The 21,376-nt window shown below is 28.9% G+C and overlaps 1 protein-coding gene across 1 annotated transcript in view; it reads left to right on the top strand.

The window, feature by feature from the left end:
• The window catches only part of LOC122530087 (transient receptor potential cation channel subfamily V member 4), a 104,087-nt gene that overhangs the window by 45,659 nt on the left and 37,052 nt on the right, over positions 1-21,376 (top strand). Inside the window, exon 6 of the mRNA XM_043656746.1 lies at positions 15,376-15,592. Within this exon, the coding sequence (XP_043512681.1) occupies positions 15,376-15,592 (217 nt within the window). The remainder of the gene's footprint in view (positions 1-15,375; positions 15,593-21,376) is intronic.

Genomic DNA, 21,376 nt, shown 5'->3' on the forward strand with positions numbered 1-21,376 from the left:
AGCCAGTAATAAAATTATCCGTGATAGCTTTCTTTTTACCATATGATAAAATTTCGTAAGATAAATTTTCATGGTTTTGAAACCATGATTTTTCTTCCTTACGTGGCTGCTATTCTGCTATTTAATTTTAGTTCTTTTTTTTTAAATTTACAGGCCATCACGACGTAGTACAGATTAAGATTGTTTCTTATCTTTATGTTTTCGATGAATATATGGCAATCTAATTCGAAAAGAAATTTTAATTAACATGCAATAACGTCAATAATATCCCGTTAAAAATTTTATTGCAAATGCAGTATACAGTAATATATAATAAATACAATATGTCCAATTTATATTCGTATACACGCTGTTATTTCTGTTATCTATTATATAGTCTATTTCTGTAACTGTTTTGTAATTGTTCTGTTGTTAATTTGTTCTTTTATCGAGATATGAAAGTCACGTTTTTATTTTTTAAATAGACTCATGTATTTTGTCTCTATAAAGAAATATTATTGTATATGTGAAAAAATATATTAGTTTAGTAGATACTTTAATTTCAATTTTATAATATGCGTTGTACATGAGTAAAATGTGAAAAAATATAGAAACGCTCTTGTATTGATATTGGTCTTAGATTGGGCTATAGATTTTCTAAAATTAAACTAATAACTTTTCGTAATACGTAGATTACTAATTTATTATTAGAGAGTGTCGAGCTGCATTGATTAATGAATAAAAAAAAATATATAATCTATTTAAAAAACTAGAGGCGATTTATATTTTGATAAACAAGTAAAACAACTACAAAACGATTACAGTATTATATGTATCTTTCTGGAAATCATGTAATTTTGATTTAAAACATTTTCTCGTACAGAAAATAATTTATGGGTTATTTCAAGTCATCGTGTTACAAGATTCTGTATATGAAAAATTTCACATTCACACACATTAGTGATATTCAACTTAGAAAAGTTGTCAAAAAATGACTTTTTAAAATGGGAATATTTTTTCAATTATTCTCCTATTCTTTTCCTTGCTAAAAAATTACAAAAGAATTATAATGTGCATGACGTATTTTTAATATACTCAGTAATATAATATATAATGTAATATACTCATACTTGTAATATAATATGATATACTGTAATGTATAATTTATATTATACTCAGTAATACTCATACTGAGTACCTCAGAACATGTTCACGTTGCAAAAACAGAGTACGCGAAAGTTAATCGACGCTGCTTTATAAAATTTTCGTCAGAATTTAATTATTTCAGAGGAATAACTTGTCCTACTTTCACGAAACAGTCTCTGGGTAAACATTAGTATTCAACGTGAAATTTCAACGTTTTGATTTCCAATTCGAGTCTATTCCTACCGCTGAATCACATGATTTCACACAGGGGCCGCTCGGTACCGCGCATACATCATCGCGAAACGATTTATTCGAAATGGATAATGACCAGCTGAAAATTTTCTGTTGCCTCAGTCGATCGAGTATTTCAGATTTCATCGGCACGAAAGCACCATGCATAGACTTCTAATTATAGGTACACGAAGCGAACATAATTGTGGCACATCTACCCTCGAGATGTTAACCTGCATAGTTTAGATTCACAAGCCTAACGAGGTATAATCCTCGGGACGAGAGGGAGGGTGAGACGCGGGAAGGAGGAATTGAGCCAAGTATGAATCGAATGTCTACCATCCAAGAACCTAATTCAGATTTGTAGGCTATAGTTAACCTGACATAAGCTCTGTCCAGCTATTGGCGGTGCTAAACCGATTCTCGCGGTAGAGTTTCTCTTGCTTAGACCTAAGCGAAATCGATAATCGTAATGTAATTGTTCGTGTCTGGGGCTGGTATGGTTGATGTTAAGAGATACCTCGTTTCCTTATCGTCAATTTCCTTCTTCTTTCTTTTCTTTCATTTCTTTTCTTCTTTTTTTTCAAAGAACAACGATGTAACTTCATTGCAATTTATGGTTAATGTAGTTATACTAACGAGAGTGTAATGAAAATTCAGTTAATTGGATTTTAACTTCGAGATGGTTGTAATCGAATTTGCGCAATCAGTAGATGTTGAACGTTGTTTCCAGAAATATTTTTCAACGTTCGGTTCAAACGTCGGGATCAGTATTAATGAGAAATTGGATTTTTAAAAACTCGAATTGACTTGCGTGTGACATTGTGCATGGCTTTTTTCAATTTAAGAAAGAAACTCTATATAAGAAACTAAATATTTCTTAATGTAAACAACATAAATTATAAAATTAAATTTTTAAGTTGCGTACTTTCTTCCATTATATGTATAATACTTATAATATGCAAGTTGAAAAATTTAAAAAGAAATATATATTAAAAAAACAATAAATTCTAAAAACAAAACAAAATAAATAAATTACATTGTATAAAAACAAAACAAAATAAACAAATTACATTGTATAATAAAGAAAAATGTATTATTAGACTTCTATTGAAACAGTATTATCTAATTAAACATTATGCTAATAAAACAACGCAAACGCCAACCAGTATTTCTGGAATTGTATCTACAATTCCAAAGGAAAACACAGTAGTTCCGTCAGAATTTCACCATCATGTTCTAGAAACACTAATTGTAAGCGTATCAAACGCTTAGAAAGCCTCAGGAATTATTCGACAATATCAAATACAGGAATAGGGAGAGAAAGAGAGAAAAAAGAGATGGGGGCAGAGAGAAAGAGAAACGTTAGATTTTTATTTGTATTTTTATTTTTATTTTAACACAAATTTATTATTACTTAAGTTTGATACGTTAATATCCAGAATATTGAAAATTTAAGCTTCATGTTTATAATTACACATGTGCACTACCTCAAAAATGAAAGCAGATTGCAATGATACGAACGTAATTTTAATTCTCTGTGTGCAATTGTAAACAATAGATCGATGTAAAAGTTTCTTAATTTTTAAGAAACTTTAGTTTATCAATAGAAAAATTGACATCGATGATTTTTAAATGTTATGAAAGGGCTTTTTTCGTTTCAGAAGGTTTAAACATCCTCAGGTTATATAATTTTTAAATTACTACAGTTAATAGTAACTATATAGTTAACAGTAGCAGTCATATAATTGTTAAGTAACAGTTATATAATTGTTAATATTGTATACTTTGTTCTCGCAAAGTTTGAATTTTTGGAAATTCTTCATATTTGAATTGTTATATTTTTATTAAAAGAAATCATTAAAAAATAGCAATTAATCTACTTATTTTAAAGTATGAAGGCTCTATTTTCAGATTGTTTTATCGACATTTCAAAAATATTTCTACATTATACTAGGAGTTTGAAACTTACAGAGAACCTTCAAAAAATCTTTTAGAAATTTTTCAAATTTAAATGCCTCTACGAGCGTCGAAAATTTTTTTTTATAACCAAGATCACTATGAACCTAATGATCCAACTTTTCTCTTTCAAACAATCATTAAAAAATCGACATGTAATGTTTCGTCTCCGTTCTATTGAATTTTGCAAAGTAAATTCAAGATTTAGGAGGTTGCAAGATCGAACTTTGAATTTATAAGTTTTCAGTTAAAAGACGCATTAATGATGTTGTAATACAATTATTTCTCGATGTTAATCGCAATCACAGAAAATTTTTTTATATATAATAAATAAGATTCTTACCATTAAATATTATAAAATATTTAAATCTCGAAATAGGATAATTATATCTACGATCTAAGGTCTAAGATTTTTATTTCAAGAATGAATTAGATTCGTCCGTCTTAGGTTTATATATTTCATGGATATTTATTATATTCTGAAACTGATATTTAAACAAATTTATTCGTTATTATCTCAATAATTAAAAAAACATATGAAATCATTATGAAACTATTATTACTATTCGTTATTATATGAATAAACTCGTGGGACATGATGAAACGTTCAAAGTAATGATACATGATGTTTGAATATTATGTAGTGCTTCATTATTATATCTGAATATAAATATCGGAATATTAATTCCTGGACTCATGCCCTAACTAGTGAAGTTAAAATATATTCTCCTGTTATTCTCAAGATATTAGAAGTCTAAGATAGTCGCTTGGAAAGTGTCATATTTTTAATAATTAATAACTCTTTCAGGAATAACGAATGAAAGACGCTTCGAAGGTTCTTTAGGAGAATAAGATCCTTGACATCTGCTTCCCCTAAAATCAACATTTAGGTGATACGAAGTCGAATGATTTTGGAAACCTCAGCATCATTCTTATCGACTTTTTATGACAATATTTCCATAAATCTTCAATTTATCTACATACAGTGATAATTAATATTCGGTCCCAATTAATATTCGGATGCTAGATATTTATAAGATTGTTATAATTTTGTACAAAAAAAAAAAAAAAAAAATTGTACTGGGTTCATTTTAAAACTTGGTACTTCTACATTCAGAGTGCATCGTTCATTTTATTCCAATTGCAAGATGTTTTCACATAGTGTAGTGAGAAAGTGAAGACACTTTTTTTCTTGAAAATGCTATAAATTGTCATAGTATGCTATAAAAACATTGGAAAAATTTTTTCATAATTGAATTTACAGTAGATCTTTTACAATGATCTCATGTAATTTGAGATACGATTCTTTTTCTGCTTGAACCTCGAATATTAAGCGAAAACGAATATAACAACGAAAATGTTACGATTCTTTGAACTTTCGTCGCCTAAGGCTAATATTCAAAATGCAATAGAAACTCGTACATCATATTTTCCAATGAGAACGCTTCAGTCTTCAAATCCATTATTGATTCAGTTACAAATTTTTCAATATTTTTACATATTATGACAATGTATGGTATTTTTCTTTTTTTTTTTAAGAAAAGAATCTTCACTTTTCCATGTGACATAAACACATCTTAGAATAAAATGAACAATGTATTTTGAAGTAAGCTTCAAAATGAGACTAAGTTCATTGATGTACAATTTTTTTCCTTTTTACGAAATTATAACAGTTTAAATATTTAACATCGGTATATTTATGTATCCGAATATTAATGGGAGTCATTATATGTTTTATACAACATTCTTTAATTTATACCTATTAAATATTTTAATGTTTCGAGAAAATTTAAATATTCTGTATATTTGACTTTTTTCCAAAAGCAAACCAATTCGTTTAAATGCGTAATATGATTTTCTAAGAAGATAACAAATAATTATTATTCAGTTATTAGTTTTCAGTTAATAATAAAATAACAAATAATTATTATTTAGCTAATTTTTAAAAATAATAAATAATTATTATTTAGTTATTAGTTTTCAGTTACTAATAAAATAACAAATAATTATTATTTAGTTATCATTTTTCAAAGATAATAATTATTATTTAGTTATTAGTTTTCAGTTACTAATAAAATAACAAATAATTACCATTTATCAATGGTAATTTAGTTATCATTTTTCAACGATAATAAATAATTATTATTCAGTGATTATTTTTTATACGCTTTAATATCATTCGTGTATATCATTATTATTATTACAAATCGATCGGATATTTACGATGCGGATGTAACGCTAGTTGTAACCAGCATTTGCCTTACAAAATGATATTACACTGTTACACCGATTTCATTGTAGTACAGTTAATAATAAAAATGATACATCCAATCAAACAAGAGGAAGAAACGAACATAAATCGTATTCGCGTCGAATAACTTCTAAATAATACAAATGGCGCGTGAAAATAACGAGACAGTGGCGGAGGAACGGGAATAAATCGCGGATAGCGGGCATGCAACATAAAACAGATACGACGAGTCAGCCTGTCGATGTAAATTTTCGCAGAACATCGTCCTTCAAAATGTCGCAGCTACGGTAAACCAGCGAATAATTGTCATCGTTCGTATACCCGTGAATTTTTACGGAATCATTCTCCGTTCGTTGAAGCTCGATTACCCCGCGCCGCAGAGGAGAACAACGGAGGAGAAATGTTGCTTGCGCGATTCGAGCTGTATAGTTGGAAAAAAGGAAGGAAAGAGAAAAAGCAGTGGAAAATGGAGAAAAAAAAGAGGGAAGGAAATACGATGAAATAAAACCTATTTTTACGTCGAGTCATGCAGCCAGCCTCGGGTTTGTGAACCGAGCGTTTCGTTTCCCTCCAGAAACGAGTCTGTGCTCATTTCTTCCTCGCTCCTTTTTTTCTCGCTTATAATCAACCGTCTTCTTTCCTTTTCTTTTTCCTTTTTTTTTTTTTTTTTTTTTTCGTACGTGCATACACTAGCAATAGAAAAAAATTGAAGACTGTTTCTTAATCGTATGAAAAACAGACTATTTTACAGAAATTCGATATCGTTTGATTATCTAAAAGATTTTTGATTGAAGTGTCTTTTGTTTCAGAGGGATTTGTTTATTTTTTCATTATTAATTAAATACATAGTTGAGTTAATTTATTTTATTTCAAGACAAGCTACAAGTTGGAATATCTTTCTTTCTTATTGGCTCTTTAATATCTCTTGATAACACTACATATTTTATAACACTACATATCTTCTGCACCTGCTTTCATTTTTATGTTTCAAAAAGTGGTTTCATTCGTTGTTGTTTATTTGGATGAAATGTCTTAACATTTCATTCAGTATTAAAATAAAGTATCATAAATTAATTTATTGATTTATATATTCAAAATGAAATTATTGAGAATGGAAACAGTACCTACCCCTTTAAGTGTCTTTTTTCTGAAAAAAATATTGAACATTGTACTAAGCTCAAAAAAAAAAAAAAAGAAAAACAGATAGAAATCTCTAATTTTAAAAAAACATAAAAAAACATAAAATTATGTGCGTTGTACATTATGTATACTTTTACTTTTTTTGCAATAAATAGCTTCTTTCAAATTTCTTTTAATTTCTTTGCACGAACAAAATCTGCCAATATACAATCAGGACATGATATATTGATATATTGATATGACAAAAAAGAGAGGCAATAAATTTATGTAATGCACAAGAAAGTTTCACAAACTTTCATCACACATACACAAGATTTATAAAAGATTATCGTCTTCCATAGACTCAACACTTTCAACTAGCATCGTCTTCATAACTCTGTCTGTGTATCTCTATTTTATTACTTTTCACGACGACTGTACCCTCCCTTGAACTTCGCACGTTAGGAAAAACCGAAGATTTATGACCGGTAACCCTCGACAAGATAAGGTCACCAATCGATTAGCGGAAGCGAGAAAGGACCGAGCTGTCGGTCTGGCTAATGGTAGCTCGATCGATGCTTCTTCCAGTCTGTCATTTCTCCATCCACTTATACAATTCCTCCTTCCTTACATAATCCACTTCCACCGATTAGTTCATGTACCAAATTAAAGTAAAATAAACGAAGAAAAGGGAGCAACGCGAATGTAATCAAAATAAAAAAATAATAACATCTGGATTGAGCAGCAGTACTTTTGAGAAACTCTGATTAATTTTAATAAACTGTGATTAATTTTAAAGTGGCTGTTCCTTTAAAATAAAGGAAGAGCTTCGATTATGAATATTTGGCGAACAAAAAGATCCTTTTTATTGAAGTCAAATATGATTTAGAAAATTGAATTAAAAAATTATATTTTTTTGAAAAATTTGTTCAACATTTATTCTGTTTTCGAATTAGTATAAAAAATAAATTTAAAATAAATTAAAAATTGGTAAACAACTTATGAACTGATTATGGTTAATATTATATAGATATTTAAATGTATTATTAAAACATTTTGAGTCAATATCACATTTCTATCTATTTGTAGACAAAAGTATACAGTGTATACTACAGTATATTGTAGCAAAATACACAATAGTAGGGCGTGTTATGCATGTTTCAACATTTTTTAAATTATATATACATATAATATCTATTGTTTTCTTACAATTTCTTAGAAACATATTGCTACTCTTAAATATTTTTCTTTTATATTATCTATGTTGTTTCAACAAATATTTATTCTCGTTAAAATTAAAATTAGAAATTTGAAAGATTAAGTAGTAATATTATTATAAACATAATAATATTTTATGTATGCTTCATTATTGATATAAATGTTATTTTCATTAAAAGAAGATATTTTTATATCTAATAATATTCCTGCATTTAGATTAGTAAATTTAAGAAATATTGTATGTTTCTGATTAAATGAAGTCCGATGTAAAAATAACAAGAAGTGGTTGAAACAACAAATTTATAATTTTTTAGAATAGTTTTACAAATTTACAATATTACATTTTTAGAGATTTTAATGACTTTTATAAAATACATATATAAATAAAAAAGTTTGTGTTTTTTATTGTATTATAAACTTTTTCCTGTTCCTTGTATTTTAATTTCTCTGAAACAACTTTGGTAGTTCTAGTGTTAAGAATAAAGAATAATTTCTAGATATAGAAATAGGTGTAGATAAATTAAATATGAATACAATGGAAAGAGCTCTGGTTATTTATTGAAAACACTGATATTGGAACACTGAATACATTGAACATTGAAGAAGTTTTACTACTTTTGAAGCTTGCCTTTAAATTCAACATGATCATTTTTACCATCATGTGTCAACTTTTTTCATAGATTTTAATCAATTCTTGAATTAATTGGGATGTTGATATTTTTTTATTAATTCTTATATTGTATACTGACTACAATTAATGCTTTGACGAAGAGAAGACTTATTTTAATTTAAAGTTTTCAATTCTAAATTTAAATTCTATGAAGTATAGTTGAATACTTTCTTTTTAAATATTACATACATACACATTTCATTCGCTGTTTTAGCTATATCTTTTTCATTTCTATAAGATAAAAGCATTAAATGTAAAAAAAAAACGCATGAAAATACTGCTATTTTCAGAGAAATCAACGATAACGGAACTTTTTTTTTAGGAAACAATCATAAATTATAGAGATTTTTATATACATTAATTCTGTAAACACTACTTACAGAAAATATTCATACAAACTAACCATAAAAGATAATTGCATCGTATGTTGCGTTATACGTGAGTGATCGAAGTTGATCAAAAGTTGAGGTCAGATCCTTATCGTCAGAGGAGGAAGAAGAGAACGAAAGACAAAATGGAACGATAGAGTCTGTCGGACGATTAAAAATGTTCCATTCCATCGTCTGTCTGCCGGTGGCGCGAAAATCGATTTCGGTTGGTGCTCGAGTCAGGAAACGCTGCCATTGTCCTGTCCCATCCGCGATTTCGGCTTGAATTACGCGCCGCTTCAATTTCATTGAAGCGCCGATCGCGTTGGTAAATCGGATAATCAACGGCCGACAAAACAGGTAACGCGACGAGCGATCGACAACACGATAGCGCTGGTAATAGGAGTAACTTTATCTCTCTTCGCGGCATTTTGTTTCGAACTTGTGCAGAACCCATCCCCGATGACCTGTAAACTGATAACAGACCAACGAAAGATACAGCACGATCTCTTATATCGTGCCACATTATGCCAATGGATATTCCAGTCCAAGATTTGAAACGCACGGTGTTCATTACACTGGTTCATTAATGCTTAACCACTTGCGCTGGCAACTGATTGCGGACCATAACGAGTGACCGAACTGTGTACAATAAAATTCGTCGCTTCCTTTTTGAACTCGTCGGTGTGATATCGCTGGATAGAAATTATTGAAAAGTAATAAATTTATTATTTGTTTTACCTGAGGTTAGGTAAGTTTAAGTATGCTTAAAACTGAGAAAATATTGCAATTTTAGGACAAAATATTCTCGACGTCATTCGAGCGCAAGAGGTTGATAGACGGTTTAGGTTAGGTTTAGGTTAGGAATGTTTGCAAGTTTTTAAAGCGTTGCTATTTTATTAAATTAACGTCAATAAAATTGTTTAAAGCTTATTTATTTACATATCTGATGTGATGTTTCGTGAAATATTCGCCCTCGCGAAGCGGAACCCGGCAGAATTGACATGTTACATATGTTACGTTTTGTTTCTCTTTTTCTTTGAGTATACTTTGCAATTTTTTCGGGGATACTTTTCTTTTCCAACAATTTGTTGGAGAACGTGCTGCCACATGTTTCCAGTCAATACTGCGCAATTAAAATATGTGCAAGAACGTAAATTTACATACACCGTCCTTCAAGCATTAAAATACACAAAACCGGACGAAAATCGTGATTTTATATGGTATGTTATACTGTTGTATTGTATTGTACTGTATTTTTATAGTATATTATACCGTTTACTTAACGCAATGTTACTCAGACTACCGGAGAATGCTCAGAAGGCGATCTGTATCGATTGAAGCTCAAACAATTTCTTCCCAATAAACGAATTGTCTCTTACCGATAGATCAGATAAGTTTTCTATTATATACGATCTAAATCAGACGACTTTTCTCCTGATGAAAAATTGAGAAAGACTCCCTCGTTTCCCTTTTCATCGGATTCTGAAGCTTTTATATTTGTTAATTCTGTGCGGAGCGCATTTTATTTAAATATTTTCGGTTGACTGGAAAGTTAGTTCCAACTAGAGAAATTGGTCCCAACTCTGTCTACAAGTTTACAAAATTAGAGTGAAAAATTAGTTACAGTCTATTTATATTCTTTTTCAGATTTTTCCCGGTCTTTCTTCAACTTTAACAGCCAAAGTTAAAATGGAGAAATCAATACAGTGAAGGGGATCGTTCTGTCAATAAAAAAAATAGGGTCAGATTTCGCCATTTCTATGCACTATCGAGATGCGAATAACTTTCGGTTCTAATGAGCCAGCAATGCCCCAAACTTCTTACTGAGGTTTCTTTTTAAAAAATATAGTGTCTTACTTTATTACGATTAAAAAATATAGAGTGGCTTTAAAAAATATAGAGTCTCTTTAAAATTTTCTCTTAAAAAATATACAGGGTGTCCGTAAAGTCTCTTTACAATTTCAAAAATTTATTACAAAGGCAAATGAAAAAATAGATAAGTGAAAATTATTACAAATTGAGACGTATATATTTAAGTTTTATTTTTGCCTCATTTAATACACCTCTATATGGGCACCATTAGTTGCACGAAGCACATCAAGACAGTACTCGATTTCTTACACGATCGATGTTTTCCTCAGATGTTCTTGGTCGTCCACTCCTCCCTTTATCGAACACTGTCCCTGTCTCCATAAATTTCTTGTGCCATGCACGAATTGATGGACGTGACAATGGATCTCTTCCATATTTAATTCTCAAGTTTCGCTGTCGAGTCTGCAGATCCGATTTAGTTTCAATAAACCATGGTACACACGGCGCCTTCTTTTGAGAAGTAGCCATTTTGTAAGATCTTATTCATCTTATTCATCAACATGGTACCTGAAGTGTGATAAAGACCACTGAATACATGGAACAAATCTGATGAAGATATCCCATCATTTGCCTTTATAATAAATTTTTGAAATTGTAAAGAGACTTTACGGACACCCTGTATAGTACGATCCCTAGTCGTACTATAAATCGGGACAGCATTCGAAGTTCCTGAACATGGGTCGACGTCGTATCGCGTCGTTTGCAATTATATTCGCTGCCTAAAGTTATTATGTGGCTCCCAAATAAATTGTGGAGCCTGCTGGAAGAGATGTGGACATTTTGGAAACGATTATTGCAGAAGTTAACGATTATTGCAGTCATTAATTTGTTTATGTCTACGAGTAACATATTATCAGAGAGAGACAGAGAGAGAGAGAGAGAGAGAGAGAGAGAGAGAGAGAGAGAGAGAGAGAGAGAGAGAGAGAGAGAGAGATCTGATTATAAAAAAAAAGCAAATTGTAAATGAAGTAACATTAAGTACTGTTGGAACTTGAACATCATTTCCCAAGAGAACGATTCATTTCCGATTCCATTTCATGGTTCCACGAATCCACTCTTCCTCTCGATAAGTAGATTACGATGCAACGATAAAAAGGTTTGACTTTGAAACTCAAGGTCAAGGTGTATTTTGCGGCAAATTTTTTTTTTTTAACAGATCTTTACCGTATGCTGGTCGTGACAAATAATTTTCTTTCATCGTGTATATTTTTGATAAACGCCATTTGAACAGGTCTTCAAGGTCAGATAAGTAAGCACATAGCATGATTGGCAATGATGAAAATGTTGGAGGTATCGATTAAACGACATAAATGTTATATTTATATTAAAGAAAAATATAAGATATTAAATTTATATTAAAGAAAAATATTGTACTTTCGAGAGATTTGAAATGGATGTGTAGAAGTTGTATATAGTTGTATATACATGTTATTTCCTTATATATGTATAGTATCCTTTAAATATGCAGAATAAAATACGAATTAAATTAATTTAAATTCTCAAAAAATCAGACCCATTGTTTTAAAATAATTAACATTTTAAATAAAATTGATTGATTTTGTTATAATTATCACTTTTAATGCTTGCTTAGAATTGCGATGAATTACAGATTGAGAATCGTAGTATTATAAATATTATATCTTCTATATTCTAGATCTATATTATAGTTATAGTATTATACTATATTATATTATAAATACTATACTATATTATATTATAAATATTATATCTTCTATATTATAGTTATAGTATTATACTATATTATATTATAAATACTATACTATACTATATTATATTATAAATATTATATCTTCTATATTCTAGATCTATATTATAGTATATAATAAAGATCTTTATAAAAATTATTACGAATTTAAAACCAAATTAGCCAAATTGTATTTTTCTTTCAGACTATTATTCTTTAGACTCTTGTTATCTGAAATGTAATTATTTTTTCTACGTTAACAAAATAGTTATGCATTCGATTTAAAAAATATCACTCATTTCATCATCTTACTTCTATACTTGTGATAATAAATTGACAAATTATTTGATATTGACCTTCCTTCAAATTATCTGATAAGTTTTACTTTCATGTTTTACGTTTCTCGGACAGTTTTAACGAACTACTGAGAACAATGGAAGATCAGTGTCTTCATAATCGTGTTATACATTCAGGAATCAAACGCCAGTCATTGCCTTCCTATCTACAAACTGACGTTAAACAGGTTCATGGTATATACGGCTGCATCCGTTGACAGTAAATACAGAAAGGATCAATATCTGTTGTACGATGCACGGATACCTTTGAAAGGAACACGAGACTTCATCGATATCGCAATGACAGTGACGCTTCGTCATTGTTAAAGCTACGTGTCGCTGGGAAGCGAGTCTCTTTGAAATACGAAACAAAGTGAAAAGAAAATAGAGAGAAAATTACTGAAACGATGTGAAACACTTTTTGAAGATCGCGAATTTATATTTTTCACGTCGACGAACATTGAATACACCTTTTCTTCTTCTCTTTTTCCTTCTTATTTACAATTAGTTTAATTTAGTAACTCTAAATTATAATATAATCAGAAATTTACGAAAGATTTACGAAACTTTTTCTATCGTTGTGATGTTTTGAACTTTGTGTCAAAATATATGCGCTTTCTGTTTTACTTTTACAATTTGTAAATTTCAATAATTATTACTTTGCATATAACGAGACTGAAGATATAAAATTTATATAACGCTATATACAGATATTCTGATAATTTTCCTTTATCTATCTCTCTTGTACTATATCATGATTAAATTCAGATGTTCAATTATAAATTTTTGGATTATGATATTTTAATTATAAATTGATAAACGAACTTTAAAGTTCTAATTTTATTGATACATCTTTTTGTAATGTAAAATATTTTAAAGCATATTTTATGATTTATATAAAGTGTCTTACTTGACTCTGGTAGTTTAAGTGACATTGTTATCGTTATCATCGGAAAAATGTCTCAAATGAATTTGAATAGTTTCGAGGGCAGCAAATTTTAACATTATTTATTTTTCATGAGTGGACACATACATGAGTATACACTAACCACTCTGATTGTAGCTAAACATTGTTCTGGTTGTTCTGTTTGATGCACTACAGCATACAATGTGGTCTCCTAGTTACTCTTATAAGTTGATTGGTACAGTTTTATTGAATAAGTGAGAAAATTAAAACAATTTTTATTTTTTTTTTTTTTTGCGATTTTCCCCGCGGTTTTAAAAATTTTAACATTTAAGGGGGTATTCTGGTAATCCGACTTAGAAAAATCAATTTTTTTTTACATTTTCTCAAAGTATATGCTTTCGAAAATGTCTATGTAAAAGGATTTGTTTGAATTCGTAAAATTAACAAAGTTACAGATATTTAAAGGAAACGGTGTACTGCTCGCAACGTAAATATGAATATTTTTGTACAACTTCAAATGTGTTTTTCTCAAAAAATACTTCATTTTATAATATTATTATTTACTTTTATGTTATTAATATTTTATAATATTCTATTTTTTGTCCTACTCAATTGATTGTAAGTGTGAATATTTTTGTACAACGGCTAACAGAAACTTCGAATGTGTTTTTCTCAGATTCTTATTTTTTGCTGACGGGATATCTCATGTTTTAGTTGATGACTTGAAATTTGGAGGAGATTTTCACCGGATGTACCTTTATCGCATGAACCACGGATTTCAAAATCTAATGTTTTTTTCTATTTCTGTTTACCAACCAAAGACGAAAAGCAGGAAAATCGATATTTAAACTTCAAAATGCTGCTATTTTTTTAATTCTCGAAATTTCGCTGTTTCCTGTGGTTCATGCAATATTTATACTAATTAAGATGCATTTTGGTTTTTTAGTTTCAAATAAACAGATGAATCGTAATCACGTCAACCATTCTAACTCGTTTTTAAAAACATGCTTTACCTAAGGCTATACAATTTCCACGACTTTCGTTAATTTCGTTAAAAAAAAAAAAATTGTAAATACTCTTCAAGTATGAATAAATCTGCGTGCGAAAACTGTATACCAAAACGTATCATGGTTTCCTTAAAAAAAAAAAAATCCCAAAGAAGTCGAAGACAAACCGAATTACCACAGAATATCCCTTTAAATTCGAGACATCCTATGCAATTTATTTATCTTACGTCATATTACGTTATATTAATTCTAGTAATTAATGCTGTATTATTCCTAGTAATTCAATAAAATTCTCTAATCTTCTAACGTCTCACATCTGGTCACTTCAACATTTGACACTTTTTATGACAATACAGCATTCCATTGCTCGTATCGGACTATTATTTCTCACGTGATAACCAACAACTATTCCGCTTTGTCGATGCCGTGGTTTCGCTGTTTGCACACCTGCAGGAGGACGTGCGATGAAATCTGTGCGCAATTTCATCGTATGTATGTGCCGAACGATGCTCGACCGCGGTATCTGATCGCCGATGCGTTTCAATTCATCATTATCGTACGGCTGTTGTACACTTTTGTGTAATCTTTCGATTTTGTTTTAACAGCGCTGTCCGGCTGACCGGTCCATTCGTTACAATGATCTACAGTATGATAACCGGCGACATGTTGACCTTCGGGATAATCTACATGGTGGTGCTGTTCGGCTTCTGCCAGTCGTTCTACTTCTTGTATAAAGGCTTCCCGGGAGTGAAGTCATCCCTCTACAGTTCCTATCACTCGACCTGGATGGCACTGTTTCAGATAACCCTCGGCGATTATAACGTAAGCTTTCCTCGTTCCCTATAAATCAGCGTTTTATTGTCGCGGTTTCGCTATCGTCGTGTATTTACGCGCACGTATATTCGCAAGAATGCACGTCTGTTTTTTCCTCTTTTTTCTTTCTTTTTTTTTTTTTTTTTTTTTTGATGAAAACATCGCTTTCCTGAACGAGGCTTCGAACGAAATGCTCGTTGTGGGCTAAGGATTATCACTCGCTCAACGACACAGCACGATATCGACGCGTTCGCATTATTTATTTGAACGAAACGAAAGGAAAAAAGTGAATTTTTCGAGTAAATTCGCACGAAGCACAGAGAATTATTATTTGGTATAAATGGACCAAAATTGCTTTCTTTTAAAATTTAGTTGATGATTTTTGGATTTTGAGAATCTTAAATGAAATATTACTTGACTTTTATGAAGATAAAAATTGAAAGATTAATTCAGCTCTACTAATATTAGATCATTGCATTCATCATCTAATCTGGATTACTCCACGAATCTGTTAGCAATCGATCAATATTCCAATATTTTTACATTTCATTATCTTTTCTGCTGAGCTTCCTGTTTCAATTTTTTCAAAGCCTCGACAACAGTAACAATGCCTATTTTTAAACGTAGAAAGCGTCATAAAGATGACCCAATAAGTAGCTCACTTTTACAGTTAATTTACATATTTATAGACTTACTATATACATGTTATAAGAAGGAATATCACAAAATAGTTTTAATGACATACAGTAGTGTGCAGAACAATACAGAATCATCTAATTATATGTATGTATATGTTTGAACTGGAGGTTTAGCAATGTTTATATTTGGAGACATGTATTCTTTTATACCGTGAGTATATTAAAAGAAAAAGAGTGGTGCTGAAATTAAAGAGTGAACTAGATATTGACGTTTAAATAAAGTACGTTTAAAATTGGGCGAAAATACTTCTAATTTAGCGATAGAACATAATAATTAGAAGAGCTTGACAATTAGCGATGTCAGAAATAGTGAATTAAGATTATTAAAATTACAAAATATTAAAATTAGGTAATACAAAGAATTTTCATCCATACAGAAGGTTGAAAACAGGAAATGATAAATTAGGTCAAGCTACATACTAGAAGTTTTAAAATATCTATCGATTATTCGAATTATTCTTTTACGTAATAAACATCTATATTTGAAAACTTAATTTAATTTCTATTTGACTTATAACACGATTACAAATTTGATTCTTTCAAACTGATTATCCGGAAAACTCGATCGGGTTTGTTTTTCAATTGTAAGTAGTTGTAATTCGATTATAATTGAATCTGTTCTACTTTTACTTTGCAATCAAGTTTTAATACTTTAATGAAATTTTAATCAAGAAAAAATTCAGTGAATTTAACATAAAAAAAAGTTTACATTCTAATCATCAGAGAAGAAAATAACTGAACAAAAATATTTTATTTTTTCTTCAAATTAGATATTTATTGCAGCATATCAAATCAAAAGAAGTTCTTCAATTTCTAATATTTTAAAAGCAAGAATGTCCAGTTAACTGTAATAACCAAATTTAGAAAACCATACCGGATATATTTAATATTTTTTGATTTATTTATATCTTCTGAAAGAAGTATTTTAAAGTAGCAAATGTCATTAAGCGTTTGGAAAGAAAAATAACATAAACGATGAAGTAGAATACACTCAGTGATAACGTCGCGCTAAACTGTCTCGTTTGTACTGTAAGGATTAATATTGAAATAATATTCGATATTAAACTAATATTCGAACTAATATTCGATACGTTTGATGTTTTTACGAGTTTTCATTATTTCAAAGTTATAAAAATTTACACTTATCTATAGACTGTATTTTCATGTAAATTCATACTTTCTGAACTATAAACAATCAAGAAAATTGAACTTCTTGGACGAAGAATTGTTTACTATAACGAGTATTATAGCGTGAATATTTTATGTTTTTCTACATCTATATTGCTTCTAATGTTTATTTCAGCGAGATTTTCTTTCATGGAATTCTAAATTCTAGTTTACACTGACATAGTTAGTTTTACGAAATTGTTAATATTGCTATATCATGAAAGAAAATCACAATTCTGAATTCATTTTCAAAAATGCTTTTCATAGTAGTAAGTGGGAAAATGAAGATACTTTTTTTCAAACAAAATTAAAGAAAAACATTAAGATATTTTTTTCATCTCATTTTATTCATTTAACATAGAAAATCTCAAGCTGCATTGATTAATGGTTCCATTTGAAAAAAATGAACGTGATTGAAATCTTCGAAACTTTCCTAGTTACAAAATTATTAATGCCACATAGCCTCTTTATATTGAACAACTTTTGTTAATAAATTTCATATCTTGGAGATATAATTCAAGTGATAAGTCTTATTAGATCTGTATAAATACTTACGCTTTGTATTATAGTTGTCACAAGGCAACAGAATACATTATATACGAAAAAGAAAATGTTTTATTTGAAAGAAGCAAAATTGAATTCCGATACAAAAGTTTTTAATGCTTCCATGCATTAATATAATGTATAATGTTACCATAAGTAAAAGTTTGAAAATTTGTCTTATAAAATTGTATATAAAGTGTATTATATATACTGATGTTGTGTATCATTCTCTTTATTTATCTCATTTTTGAAAAAGAAAATTTGATTTCATATCTCGGAGATATAATTCAAGTGATAAGTCTTATTAGATCACTCTGTATAAATGCTTACGCTTTGTATTATAGTTGTCACAAGGCAACAGAATACATTATATACGAAAAAGAAAATGTTTTATTTGAAAGAAGCAAAATTGAATTCCGATACAAAAGTGTTTAATGCTTCCATGCATTAATATAATGCATAATGTTACCATAAGTAAAAGTTTGAAAATTTGTCTTATAAAATTGTATATAAAGTGTATTATATATACTGATGTTGTGTATCATTCTCTTTATTTATCTCATTTTTGAAGAAAGAAAATTTGATTTCTATTCTGAGCTCCTCATATGTAGTTTAAATATAAATGCGTCAATTTATTCACAACAGTATCCATATATAGACGTATATAGCAGAATAATTCCTCTGCATCTCACTGTCTCAATAGCGATGAGATTCTTAGTGTGAAATGTTTAGTCGATCGAGCTATTTGCAATCGCATGTCGATTGTGTGTTATTCGTACAGTAAAGTGATTATCCAGTATCTATCTTTTGCATGATGGATGACGAAAAATAGAGTCCATTCTACTGATATTTATTATATTTTCTAGCAACGGTGATAATGGATAATTACTCCGAGACTTGACAAAATAAGTCGAAAATATAGAATAAAATTTTTTATATTTAGGCCTTTGTTTTTGAGGAAATCGAAGTTGAAAATTTGTCAAATAAGTACTTGAACTTAACTAATTCTAGACGTAACAAAAAAGAATAATTGATGGGAGATATGCAAAAATAAATCAAAATTTGAAAATAAAATTTTTTCATTTAGAGCTTTATTTTTAAGGAAATAAATATAATTTTATTTTTATAAAATTTTTTCATTTAGAGCTTTATTTTTAAGGAAGACTTTAAATGTGTTTCGTTAAAATTTGTTATACAAATTTTAAAAACTCGATAAATTTTCAAACTTGATTTCCTCGAGAACCAAGCATCTTACAAAAAAATTTTATTCTATATTTCTGACTTAGTTTTTACGTAATAATAAATAATCTCCTGTTAATTGTTTTATTCTGTCACGTCTAGAATTAGCTAAATTCATGTATATTTCAAGCCTTCAACGATTTTCTTAAAAACGAAACTTTAAATGACAAAATTTTATTTTATATTTTTGATTTATTTTCCTGTAAGTAATCATTCCCAGCTCGATTACCGAAACACCTTGTCTGTGTAATGATATTGATAAAATATCCATCATGAAATGACTATCTGTATCATATTATTAGTCATGGTATATATATTATTAGTTTCCGAAAGAAGAAAGTTCAGTAATTTCTTTTACGATGGCTTAAATTGATTTTTTTGATTTTTAAATTAAACTGCTATCCAACAATTATAGTTACAGTAATTATTAGAAATACACATTATTTTTCTTTCATTAGTTTACATGTACGATTCTTTTATATTCTCAAAGATGATTCAATACCTTTTCATTCATTTCGCAGTTGTCTTCGCAGTCATACAAGAGTTCAATTGAGAATATTCTTATTTTCTTCAGCGCACGTAAAATGAAGTGACGTTTTAAAGGAGTAAAAGAAAATTTTCGTCGTTCGGAATAAACAATGACTTGTTTGCAATTTTTCTTTTTCCTTTTTTCTCTAAAAATCGCGCGAATTGATACGAGCTACATGTATGCAATTCCAGCAGCGTTTGAATGGAGAAAAAAGTTGAATGTTGAGAAGGATCAGGCAATTTGGCAAATTGTACTAGCACGTCAATGGAGAATGCTACTCCCAGCGGCGTACAATTTTTTTCGTCGCGGTTCCTACGACAGCGTGAAAGAATTTAAACACTGTTCACAAATTAAGTTTCAATCAGAGATACTTATCATTCGTGTTTTTCTGGTTAAACGTGGTTCGTTTCAGATCGCAAGAAACCACAACGTTGTCAGAGCGACAAAATTTTTCTTCTCTTATTTTTTCAAACTAATTCGTTTGGTTTATCAAAAATTTAAATTTAAGTTGTGTATAATTTAATTAAAATTATCAGAAAGTAGTGAAAATGATCAATTTGTGATTTTTATTAGAAATTTTATAGATGTATTGTTACATCTCATAATTTATAATTTTTATTGGAAATTTTGTAGATGTATATATTTTAAATATTTTGTATTTTTGTATTGTGTATTTTCAAAAATTTAAAAGATGATTTCGTAAAACGTATAAATAAAAGCATGTATATTCTATCGTATTTTAAAGTTTCTTTTTTTCTTCATTTTAATATCTCTGACGATAGAAATTTTATGCGATAATTTTAGTATTCATAACATTCTGTATAATTGGTTATTATAAAAATTCAGTTTAGTTATGATTCTACCGTTTGATTATTAAAGAGTATAATGAGTGATTAGCAGATTGTAATAATTAGACTGCGGATATTTATGCACGTAAAATATGCAAAAAGCAATTTACATATATTTATAAAATATGCACGTAAATATGCATGACAAATACGCGAATGTACGAAAAATATACATAGAATTTGTAAGTAATATACATTAGATCTGAATTGGAAGTTCAATTTGTACGTAACTGGTATTACAATATATTATTATTATTATATACATATTATATATAAATTATTATAAATATACTAATTATTTCATATTTTTAATTATTGAGGTTTATTAGTCAATATTAACTTGTTGATATTAACAAATAAATTCTCCTCTTGAGGAGAATTAACAAATGAATGTATAATATCAGTATATATACATTTTCAAATGAGAGATAAATTTATATTGCATAAAATTTGTGAAAACATACAAAAGTATATTAATTTATGTCGTACGCATGTATACACGTAATTTTTCTGTTTTTATCTTCCACTTTTATAGATTTCTGAATTATTATTGTTGGACTGCGATGATTTTATGCATTTATGGAAAATTATGAGATACAAAAAAGAAATGCATAGAATGTATACAACGCAGAAATGCAGGAATGCAGAATATATTATTCATTCTATAATTCTTGGTCTTTTAATCGTTTATGTAAAAATATGAATTTGTATAAGTATCCGTGATCTAGTTATTACAAACGTTTTCAGTTTCAAAGTGGCCAGCTTTGCA

This window comes from Frieseomelitta varia, unplaced genomic scaffold, assembly GCF_011392965.1.
Source record: "Frieseomelitta varia isolate USP_RPSP 00005682 unplaced genomic scaffold, Fvar_1.2 scaffold_326, whole genome shotgun sequence".
In the NCBI taxonomy this organism is placed as follows: Eukaryota; Metazoa; Arthropoda; class Insecta; order Hymenoptera; family Apidae; genus Frieseomelitta; species Frieseomelitta varia.